Genomic DNA, 11,038 nt, shown 5'->3' with positions numbered 1-11,038 from the left:
GAAGGTTGCCGTTGGAGTTGATCTGACAGTGGATATTCAGACCCCAACGAAGGCGTACAAGACTAAGGTCATCATCTCACAACACGCTCGTATTGACAGCTGCAGGTGACCGTATACTGCAGTGTCTCCTGTCATCCCCACGCGTTCGACACCACTTCGTGCTCCTCTCCTCCTGCTCGCTGTGCTGGGATACGACACTCTTAAAGATGCTAGAGTTCATCGCTGCAGATACTCCCACGTTATTTACTCCGACTTCGATAGATCTTGCATCGGCGCATCCTTCAGACTTTGCCCCTGCGCCAACTCTATGCATAACAACCTCAACCAGATCTCCATCTATCCAATCAATCGCTGCAGCCAACCGAGGCATCCCGCGATCTGGTAGCCGCGTCTGCAGAGGCCGGAATTTATTTCATGCACGTTGGCAACCTCCTGGATGTCGTTAATGTTCCCCAAATCGAGGAGTAGATATTCCACCTGCCTGCGTAGTGCTAGTTCATCGAATTCCGTGTCTGTCTGTGCTTGTCGATGTTCATCTATGAGCCTCGTGCTGTCCGGACGGTGGTACAAGAGATGCTTCGAGCACATATCTCTCTTCTTCTCGCACCCAGATATCGACTTTATTGATCATATCTTACGGAGCATATTAATGTAACCTCAAGCGGACTCGAGGCGTCGTCAACGCAGGTCGTCATCGCGCGCTATTTTAGTGCCCAGGGTTCTGACTAGCAACAATAGGTGCGTCTGTCTTCACAGGAGGGGCGCGTGCGTGGTGGTGGAATGTCGATGCAAAGATGAGCATCTGCCTTTTGCTTTCTCGCTGCCATGGACTGCACATTCGATAATCTCGCTGACGTCGATCAGTGAGGCCTAAGAAAAAGGAAACACTCATTCTTCTCCTTCGAAACAACGAGCGAAACATTTACATTGATCCTCATTCCCTTGCGCATCCGCCGGCACCAACTATCCGTACTGCCGGGACCGACATTCACTTCGGATCAACGACACCTTTGCTGCGATCGATCGTTGCGGATGATATTAAGTCGCTTCTGGCATCTGTTCGCCTGGGATGACAGACGTGCGACAAAGCAGGCATCCTCTTCCCATGACACCAACATCATCCTCTCGAGCACAATGGAACGGGCAAGAGGAGCAGTTGAACGGCAGGGGGAGCGTGGGATCGGACGGTAGCCTACAGCGAACACCTCCCGAACCTACAGCCAGCGTTATGAGGAGATCGGTGCCTACAAGCCCTTCGTTCGAACAAGCCCCCCCTCCACCACCACACCATAGCCCTCCTAGGTTAAGCCTCAGAGAACCGGATGCGGGCCCCGTACGGCCATCATCTGCCAATGGTGCTGGATATAGGCTAGATTCACCCCGGATGGTCACAACTACGTCCGAACAACCTTCCGAATCGCTCGCTTTCCGGCCGCGGACAAGGGCGGATGGCAGCACGCCGCCGACACACAGCAGATCATCTTCGGCCGGCTATCCAACAATCGAAGAGGAGGGGCTGGAAGGGAACGGGACCGAACAAGAGGTGGAATCGTTGCAGTACCACGCGTTTGACGATGCGCCGAAGAAGAACAAGACTCAGAATCGCGCCTCGCATATGCCAACGCAGTCTGTGGGGTCAAGTTCATCTGGAGGCGAACATCGCGGTCCTCAGTTGACGGTACCTGGCGCGGTGCAAAGACCCACGTCGATGTATAGTCTGGGCTCGGATCCGCGTGGACGCAGCCTGTCGCCATATAGTGGGCACGGGTCACCCCAAGATTCGCCAAAGGGATATCCACGAGATGTTTCCAGGTCCGGGCGGTCGCCGTCAGGTCGGCCAACGAGCTATGTCAATCTCCTGAACGATGTACCCTACCACCAGCAGATCGCGCCGAACAGTCTAATAAGCCACAAGTCTCTGCAAGGTGCGGTGGGCAGCGCGGCCAGCTTACTGGACACGAAGAAGACGCTCGACATGTACCGCGCGAACATCAAGAAGACCACCGACATGGCCGCCCAGTACGAGTTCGCCATCTACATGGTCAACTGCTCGCAGGATCCCAGCATCTCCGCCGAAATCGACCCCGCGGAACTCATCAACGAAGCCAAGCACATCCTCCAGCGTCTCGCCGATAAAGTTTACCCCTTTGCACAGTACTATCTCGGTGACGGCTACTTCTCCGGTCTCTTCAACAAATCCAAGCCGGACCAGGACAAAGCCTTCCCGCTCTTCATCGCCGCCTCCAAACACGGGCACGCCGAAGCCGGCTTCCGAGCAGCGCTATGCTACGAGTTCGGCTGGGGCACTGCGAAATCCTACGCTAAAGCAGTCCAATTCTATCGCACAGCAGCCTCCAAGAACCATCCCGGCGCTGCCAGCCGTCTCGGCATGGCTTGCTTGCAGAACCAGATGGGTCTGTTCGGTCGGGACAAATACCGCGAAGGTCTCAAATGGCTCAAGCGTGCGCAAGAGGGCGCAGACCGGCAGTACAACGCCGCACCTTACGAGCTGGGCCTGCTGCACCTGACTGGCTTCGGCGACGACGTCTTCAAAGACGAAGTCTACGCCGCGCAGCTGTTCACGCAGTCCGCTGAGCTCGGACACATGCAGGCGAACTACCTAATGGGCCAGGCGTACGAGAACGGCATCTACGGTTGCCCCAAGGACGCAGCGCTGAGCGTGCACTTCTACAACGGCGCCGCGACGCAAGGGCACGCGGAGGCGATGTTGGCGCTCACGGCGTGGTATATGGTGGGCGCGGAGCCGGTGCTGGAGAAGGATGAGCGGGAGGCGTATGAGTGGGCGTTGAAGGCTGCTGAGACTGGTGAGTCTAGTAACAATCCTGTGACATGAACGTGATGGCAGTACTGACTGTTGGGATCCAGGTTTCGGCAAAGCAGAATACGCCGTTGGCTACTTCACCGAAATGGGCATCGGATGCCGCCGTGACCCGCTGGGAGCGAATTACTGGTACGTCCAGGCTGCGGACAAGGGGAATGAGAACGCGAAGCAGCGGCTCAAGATTATTCATGAGGCTGCTTCGGGGGTTGATACGTCGGGCATGGCTGCTTCGAAGGATGAGGGGAAGGGGAAGAAGAAGTTTATGGGGATTTTCTAGGTAGGGATGGGAGGCATCGGGTAGGAATCTTGGGACATCTTGGAGTCGGAATTGGGAGGTTTGGAGGGCTTTTGGGTGAGTGGCATCTAGCGTTGGCGTTTAGCATTTGCGTGGTGGGTAATGAGGGGTTCTATGTAGAGTGGGGCATGGGGAGGAATATCTGTATGGTCTAGCTGGCATTGAGGTTTTGACGGAGGACACTGCTTAATGCTAATGAGAGATTGACTGAGGCCGGTCTGGCATTGTGTGCAGAGACGGACCATCGACCGGGAGTGCATACCTCTTCTGGTGGCGATGCAGCTCTACTGCAGGAACCTCGCTTCTGACGACGATCACAAAGTTCCTCAGATGTCACCTCACAGGCGGGGTTGGAGACGACCCTGCAGAGAGTTACAAGATGCTACAGGTAGGTCAAAAGGTTCGCTGACTCTTTCCCACATGCGACATATCAGTCAGTCACAATGGCCCACATCAGTTCCAACTTCATCCTACTCTGTTTACTCTTTTTCATCTCACCAGGTCAAGGCCAAGCCAAGAGCAACCTAACCGTCTACACCTCCAACACTGTCCCAAAGGTTGGTTCAAACTCAACACAAGATGTCGCCAACTACACCGCACCAATGTTCCCACTGCTGGGCTTCAAGCAGTACAAGAACAACCCCATCCTGGCACCCAATCCAAAGTCCAACTGGGAGTCCGCCTACCTCTACAACCCAGCCGCCATCGTAATCGACAACAAAGTCTGGCTCCTGTACCGCGCTCAGAATGAAAGCCTCGTCTCGACCATCGGCCTCGCCTGGTGAGTCTCACGTGCCCAGATCCCCCTCCCTCATTTATGCTTGAGGGATGGAGACAGATCTTATGGCCGATGCAACAGAGCATCCACGGTCGTGTGGGCCAGTTCGTGCTTGCAGACCGGCTAGGTGATCTGTGTCTAACCCTCGACCGTTCCAATTGCCCATTTATGGCCTTAATGATTCATTTGCTAGAACATCTGCTAACGGGTTCTCCTTACGTGCGCACAGGTCCACCGACGGTTTCAACTTCACCCGCTACACCAAACCCGTCGTCCAGCCCTCCGAGCCCTACGAAACCAAAGGCACAGAAGACCCGCGAGTCGTGCGAATCAATGGGACATTCTACATGACCTATACCGGCTACGACGGCACGCTCGCGAGACTGTGCCTCGCCACCTCCACCAACATGGTAAATTGGACGAAGTACGGTCCTCTTCTGCCCAACATCACCGACGTCAACTACCGCTACGACCTCCCCATCAACGCCTACGCCCCCCGCGAAGGCTGGAGCAAGAGCGGTAAGTGTAACCGCCTTCTCCGTATTCTCGAGTGTCCTGAGCCTTGCTAACCCTTCCCCGTTGTCTTCGAACAGGCGCCATCGTGCCAGAGAAGATCCACGGACTCTACCACATGCAATTCGGCGACACCTGGCTCTACACCGCCAACTCCACGGACCTGATCCACTGGAACTACACCCGCAACGACCTCCCCTTCGCCCCGAAACTCACTGTCTGGGAGCAAGCGCTCATGGAATCCGCCGCGCCGCCCGTGAAAACCCGGGATGGGTACTGGATCAAGATCTACAACGGCGTCGGGCTCGGGCCGGGGGGTTACGTGACGGGGAGTTATAACACCGGGCAGATGTTGCTGGATATGGAGAATGTGCCGCGGGGGCCGCCGGTGGCGAGGGTGGAGACGCCTTTGCTCAGGCCGTTGACGGAGGAGGAGACGGAGGGGCAGGTGGATAATGTGTTGTTTAGTGAGGGGTTGGTGCAGTTTGGCGGGGAGTGGAAGATGTATTTTGGGCAGGGGGATCAGTTTTTGGGGGTTGCTACGGCGGCGTTGCAGCCGTGAGGAGAGTCAATCTGGGTTGGGTGCTGGTAATGTGGTGGACGCTGGAAGATGTTGCAATGCCTCAGGTAAAGTGGTGGTCACTAATTTCTCTATCATCGGAAGACTTCGTTGTCTGTGTTCTGGATCGTCTCGTGTTTGCCTACCTTATCTATATGTCAACAAAGTCTAAACACTTGGTCCGCATCCCACCTCCGGCGATGCTCACGCATAGCTTCGCCATCCATCACACCATACACATAACAATGTCCAAGTAGCCGATATGTGCCATTCACATGTGGCCGCAGCACATACGGTGTCTCGCAACCGATCAATATCACCACGAGATCCCCCTCACGCATCACCTGAGGTCCTAAACCCACATAGCCAGACGCCGTACGGAACGCGCGCCTGTTGACGCAAGCCATGCCTAGCGCGAAGAAGGACCTCATGGCCGCTGCGTCTGGTGGAGGAGTATCATCAGTGAGATCATATAGGGATGGCGGGTGTATGTCATTGTGCGCCATCCAGGCTTCGAGGTATGTCCACTCGGCCAGCTCCTGCGCGGTAGCCCGTTGGAGTGCCCAGTTCGTCTCGGCCAGCAGGACAGAAGCCACCACGATAGGAGGTAATGATGCGCTGATGAGCTTCAAGGTTTTTTCGAGCCATGTCTTGAGTTGCACGAAGTTGTAGCGAGCGTCTGTGGTAAGTGTGGGCCCAATGTCTGACTGGATCCAGTCATGCACCAGACCAGTCAATTCGAGGATGTCTGCGTCGGCGAGTGCTTCTTGAGCGCTGTTGGATGAGTCCAGGTCCGAGAGAATACCACCGTCAGCATTGAACAAGCCTTTTCCGAACGACACCGGGTCCACATCGAAGTCCCAGCGACGCTGCCAGGAAGGCACCCATGAAATCTGTTCCGCTGTGCCAAGGTCTTCGGGCGACAGGCTAACCTCCCGCAGAACGTCTGATACCCTGCAATGATCTCTCGACAGTGCAAAGCGTGAAGCGTCGCGAAGCACATTGCGCGTAGATTTGGAGTAGTCAGGCACCAGTAAGCTGTGAAATGCACAAGCAGGATTGGACAGCATGCCAAGCATGCCAAAAACACGATCCCGATCGTCAGAGCAGCACAATCTGTTGGCAAGAATAAGGCACCAGCAGAGGGGCCTGGAGAGTGGTTTTGGGCGGCGGCGAAGGCCTTCGAAGAGCACTTCGTAGAGGCGACTTAGCGTGAATAATCCGCTGCTTTGAACCGGCGCGGTCCCGCTTGAGTCGATATCTTCTATCACAAAAAGGATTTGTGAGAGTGACACGTGGCAGAGCCAACGTAGACTATGCTGTTGCTGCTCAACGCAGCTTCTTGAAAGACCCAGAGGCGGCTGCATGGCTCTTTAGCGAAAACACATTTCTTGCTTGCGCTGGATGGTTTGCTTACCTGACATATGGCAGGTCGAAGAACTCTTCGAGGCAAGTGCAGTCCGCAAGGCGTGGCACAGTCGTCCCGACGGCCGGAGATGGCGCCCCAGCATCTGGATCCGTCTCTTCGACTTCTTTCTCTCCGGTTGGGGCCAGCAGACTGTTCAGGATAGTGTTGATATCGCCCATGGCCTGGTACAAACGCACGCTGCCTGGTCCGAGGTGGATCAAGTTACCTTGTCCGAGGCTGTAGACTTTCCGCATCAGTCTGACCTGCTGCTCACGTTCTTTGGTATCTTCTTGGTTCGTGCAAAGACTGTCAATCCATAGGGTCCGGACACGGTCCGCACGTCGCATTCGTCGCAGAGCCTGTATCGCGGTCGAGGGGGCGCTTAGGCGGCAGCCGTCTATGACCATGCACGCTCGAATGGTTGAATCTCCCCAAGCGTATGAGATGGTCTCGTATGCCGGTGTTGGCTTGTCATTCAAGGATACATGGCGGAGCGTACCACGTAGAAGGCAAGATTTCCTCCTGGCGGGATGCAAGTCCAGTAAGCGGATCTCTTTGCGACTGTTGTCTAAAGGTCTGTAAGCGTATGGCGCTGGACATCTCGTGCCTGTGTGAGATGCTGATGGCAACGACATTTGAGATTCACCAGCACTGTTCGAGGAACCAGTATAATCATCCATGCTCCTGGCGTCACAGCCGCCCTGCGCAAGCCAGCGCAGGGGAAGGCTGTTCTAACTCAACAAGTGACTTCGTGCTCGACAAACGATATAGTCAATTTGCTTTCTGATGCAGTCGGCAATCGATTCAGCTGGCCACGGCATGGCAAGAAACTTCTCGCAGTCGTGCGTCTTCAGAAACACATGAGAATACTTGCACGGCGCTCCCATCGTGACAAGGCTGAGGTAATGTCCTGCACAAGGCTGTGCTTTGTGTGTCAGCCGCACGTTCGTCGCGGCATGCCTGAGTCTTCAACGTAGAATTGCCCGTGGACAACGGCCTCTAGATCGTAAGGCCACAAGTTCGTGAAACGGCAGTGCGTGATTCCCCAGGATGATTGTTAGTGGAAGGATGGAAGGATACTCCCCCATGGGGGGTCCACGCGACGTCGGGCCGGTGCAGAGGTACATGTTCCTTGGTACTTTCTCACGTGCAGAAGCGTGGCGGCTCTGGATCTCGTGGATGCGGCTGTAGGAAAAGTCTCGTTCTCTTCGCTTCCTGCTGCTGCGGCTTGGTGATAGGGTAGCAGTGTGGTGTGTAGATATATCCTCATTCTTCGAGGAGTAGAGATAATTTGACAGCCTCACGTGATATTGCCGGATTGATCAAACTCTAACGAACCTCACGCGGCCGCTCGCATTCTCGCAGACACGACCGCGCGGCTGATGGAGCAGCCTTCACAGCTCCTGCAAGAACAGTAATTATCCGAACATCCACGGCGGTCCACGGACTGAGGAACACAAAAGAGCGGGACACTGTGGACACTGCCCGCTCGCCACCGATCCCGGGAGCAAGCGAGGGGAGGGCAGTCGATCGACGACATCACCAGCCGCTTCTGCTTCTTCTTGGTCCGCTCGGCAGCGCGGCATCCGGATTCACTCCGCTACACTGACCCGTCTCTGTCACCTTATCTCACCATTGCTTCACCCAAGCCAACCCTCTTTCACGTGCCACCCTGTCCCAAGACGCCGTTTGCTCCTACAACTCGGGTCTCCATCGTCATTGCAATGACAGCGACGTGCTGAGCCACTCCATCTCACTACAAAACACACTCGCATGTCGGGCTGGCCGGTCACTTCGCTTCAGTCGGATCGAGCCATGGCTTCCAGCACTTCGGCGGCACCCACGCCTTCGCCAACGCACCATGAAGACAAGGACAATAACAGCGGGCCTACCAGCTCGCCATTGCTCTTCTTCGTTGCGCTCGGATTTGGCGTGGTATTCACAAACTTATGGTACATCCCGCCCAGTTCCTGCGCGGCTGAAAGTATACATGGCTAACACTCCGCTTCAGGATCATCGTGGGCGTAAAATACTGCTTCCGATACAATGCGCGTGCCAGGCGCGCCCAGGCGATGGGGGAGAATGCGGACCAAATCGACCTCGCAGCAATGGGCCCGCAACAGCGGAGAAGAAGGCGGGAGAAGAAGCTCATGCCGCTGGAGGAAGTGAACGAGCGGTTTCCACAGATGAAGTACAAGATATGGCGATCGACACGCGAAGCAGAAGGACTACCGGCGGCTGGAGGTGTTACAGCGCCACCGAGTCGCGCGGGCAGTATCAAGGGCGAGACAGGCACGATAGGTGGCGACACGAGGAATTCATCCGAGACGCAGCGACCGGTGACTGCACTGGAGGTTGCGCAGCAGGATCATGTCGATGCGACCACGTCGACACATCGACCGACGACGCCAGATGCGACGCAAGGTGCTGCAGATCCCAGCCACGAGACCGAGAAGGCGTCTGAGGACACATCGCGGCGGGCTGACGATGCGACCGACTCATCTGCTAGTCCATCTTCTCCGCCTCCGCTCAACCGCAATGCTTCTGTGGTGACAATAGAGGAGGAAGAAGACGAGGACGACCCAATCCGGACGGCAGCACCGCCAGAGATGCTCGCCGCACCAGGCGATACTTGTGCAATCTGCCTCGACACCCTCGAAGACGAAGACGAAGTACGCGGACTGACTTGCGGCCACGCCTTCCACGCCGCATGCGTCGATCCCTGGCTCACTGGACGCCGGGCTTGCTGCCCGCTCTGCAAAGCGGACTACTACATCCCTAAGCCTAGGGCCGACGGAACAACGGACGGTGCCGATGCCAGTGGAAGGAGAGGGCCAACTGCGCCACCTCCAGTATGGATTGGCGGTAGAGCAGGCATGGCGTTCGGACGGCCAAGGTTACTCTTCGCCAATCCACGATTCTTCGTGCAAGAAGATGCGTCAAGAGGGAGCCCATGGGCATCAACGATGTCTACCCGAGCAGCGCGACGCAGTAGGCGAGATCAGAATGACGGAACAGCGACTCAGGACTTTGCAGCAGCCCAGCCACAGGAGGGAGCCGATGGGAACAGCGGGTGGCGAAGTCGACTGCCAGCCATGCGGATGCCGCGGTTCGGCCGGCGAGGGCAGGAATCGAATGGTGAGCAGACTACAGAGCAAACCAACGACACCACACCCGGCGATCTCGAAGCTGGCGCACGAAGATGAGAAGGCACCATCAACAAACCTTGGAATGTAACACCACCATCACGACTCTACCACTCGATCTTTGGAAGGAGATAGGTACCGCACGACGACACGACACATACGACTGGAGATGACTCTTGGAGGAACATCAGCGCGATGGCTGATGCTTCCTGGCTTCTTGTAGCTAATCTTGGTGGGCCCGATGAAATTTAGCGCGCTGGTGCAACAGGCGTAGCCGGGAAAGTGAGGATTCGTTTGGCCGGCAGGATTGGTATCGCCATGGACATCTATCCCGAAGCTGAAGAGGCTGGGCAGATGTTTTGGTGATGTGTATCTAGCTTTGACATATGGCGAGATCGAAATCGTGGTTTTCATCGACTCCTCTTCACTTGATCTCATCTTCACGAACTGTGCAAGTATCAGGAGGCAGCGTCACGTGTTGTTATGGCCGGCGGCCGCTCGAAACACTTATGCCTGCTGATGTCGCTGGGGGACTGGCGGGTTGGATGCTCAAGAGATGAAGGAGGTGAGTATCTTCCATTCCGTGCATGATATCCTAAGGTCTGGTCACTACTCACAGGCACACAGCTCTTTCCAACAAACCTCTCCCCAGAACCGCACACCGATGCTCAAACGCCAACATCTCGTCCTCCCGCCGATCACCGCCTCACTCACTGCCGCTTCGCTCGACGTGCTCCTTCTCCCCATGATCCTGCAGATCCTCGATGCGATCGAAGGACTCGCCGCACTCGATGTCCTTCCCTTCCACGTTGTCGATCGAGCAGGTGCAAATGTACTGTCCCGGCCTCGCACTCTTGGACTCACTGTCACCAGACACGCCTGCAGCATTCGGCTGAGATTTCCTCGTCTCCTCGATTGTTCGCTTCTCCGCTTGCGTCGTTCCCGGCAGCGACCACGCCTCACTTGCCTTCCTCTCATGCCTTCTGCCTTCAACGCTGCCGTCACTCCCCTGCGTAGCTCAATCCCACCATCTTGGATCGTGGTCAACGACATCTTCTCCTGCACCTCCTTCACGGAACCTGACTCACGTCTGCCCCTCCCCCCTCTACGGGTCTGAATAAAACGCGCCCGCACCTTTGGAGCCGTGGCGTCCAGCAGTGTCCTTACACATGGTGGACAGGCAGCATCACTCTGCATCAGATGATCGAGATAGATCTCCAACGCGTTTGTAAGCCTGGCATCATTCTCCACGTCACGGTTTGGCCACAGCCGTTCGGCGTAGTTGCCCATGACTCTGTGGGCCACGGTGTCGATGTCGTTGTACAGCTTTCCGGGTTCGGCGGTGACGGGGTACTCCACGGGCAGCTTGTCGATCGGGAGCAGCATAAGGATGTTGAGTACCATGAAGTCTTGGAACGCTTCGCGCTCGGCGTCTGTGGTGTAGAGGTCTTGAAGGTACTGGTTGATGTCCTCGAATGCATCGTTGGCGGCTCGTAA

At 56.2% G+C, this 11,038-nt stretch overlaps 5 protein-coding genes across 5 annotated transcripts; 3 read left to right on the top strand and 2 right to left on the bottom strand.

Annotated features, from left to right (window-relative positions):
- Positions 1–1,105: 1,105 nt before the first annotated feature.
- Positions 1,106–3,119, top strand: CHS4 (Chitin synthase 4; the record flags this gene model as incomplete). The annotated part of the gene is made up of 2 exons (XM_064800852.1): positions 1,106–2,825; positions 2,887–3,119. 2 exons carry the CDS (start codon positions 1,106–1,108, stop codon positions 3,117–3,119), a joined length of 1,953 nt encoding a protein of 650 aa, XP_064660803.1.
- Positions 3,120–3,580: 461 nt separating this feature from the next.
- Positions 3,581–4,990, top strand: LTR77_003595 (uncharacterized protein; the record flags this gene model as incomplete). Its single annotated transcript, XM_064800851.1, has 3 exons — positions 3,581–3,918; positions 4,145–4,434; positions 4,509–4,990. The coding sequence occupies 3 exons, from the start codon at positions 3,581–3,583 to the stop codon at positions 4,988–4,990; spliced, it is 1,110 nt and encodes a 369-aa protein (XP_064660802.1).
- Positions 4,991–5,145: 155 nt separating this feature from the next.
- LTR77_003594 (uncharacterized protein) lies at positions 5,146–6,742 on the bottom strand (the record flags this gene model as incomplete). The annotated part of the gene is made up of 2 exons (XM_064800850.1): positions 5,146–6,025; positions 6,405–6,742. The coding sequence occupies 2 exons, from the start codon at positions 6,740–6,742 to the stop codon at positions 5,146–5,148; spliced, it is 1,218 nt and encodes a 405-aa protein (XP_064660801.1).
- A 1,426-nt stretch (positions 6,743–8,168) lies between these two features.
- Positions 8,169–9,601, top strand: LTR77_003593 (uncharacterized protein; the record flags this gene model as incomplete). Its single annotated transcript, XM_064800849.1, has 2 exons — positions 8,169–8,347; positions 8,407–9,601. 2 exons carry the CDS (start codon positions 8,169–8,171, stop codon positions 9,599–9,601), a joined length of 1,374 nt encoding a protein of 457 aa, XP_064660800.1.
- A 646-nt stretch (positions 9,602–10,247) lies between these two features.
- Positions 10,248–10,945, bottom strand: LTR77_003592 (uncharacterized protein; the record flags this gene model as incomplete). The annotated part of the gene is made up of 2 exons (XM_064800848.1): positions 10,248–10,376; positions 10,406–10,945. The coding sequence occupies 2 exons, from the start codon at positions 10,943–10,945 to the stop codon at positions 10,248–10,250; spliced, it is 669 nt and encodes a 222-aa protein (XP_064660799.1).
- Between the last annotated feature and the right edge of the window lie 93 nt (positions 10,946–11,038).

Source organism: Saxophila tyrrhenica, assembly GCF_035928015.1.
Source record: "Saxophila tyrrhenica strain CCFEE 5935 chromosome Unknown scaffold_5, whole genome shotgun sequence".
NCBI classification, from domain to species: Eukaryota; Fungi; Ascomycota; class Dothideomycetes; order Mycosphaerellales; family Extremaceae; genus Saxophila; species Saxophila tyrrhenica.
The sequence above is the reverse complement of the archived record's forward strand: the minus strand, read 5'-3'. Positions and strand labels throughout refer to the sequence as shown.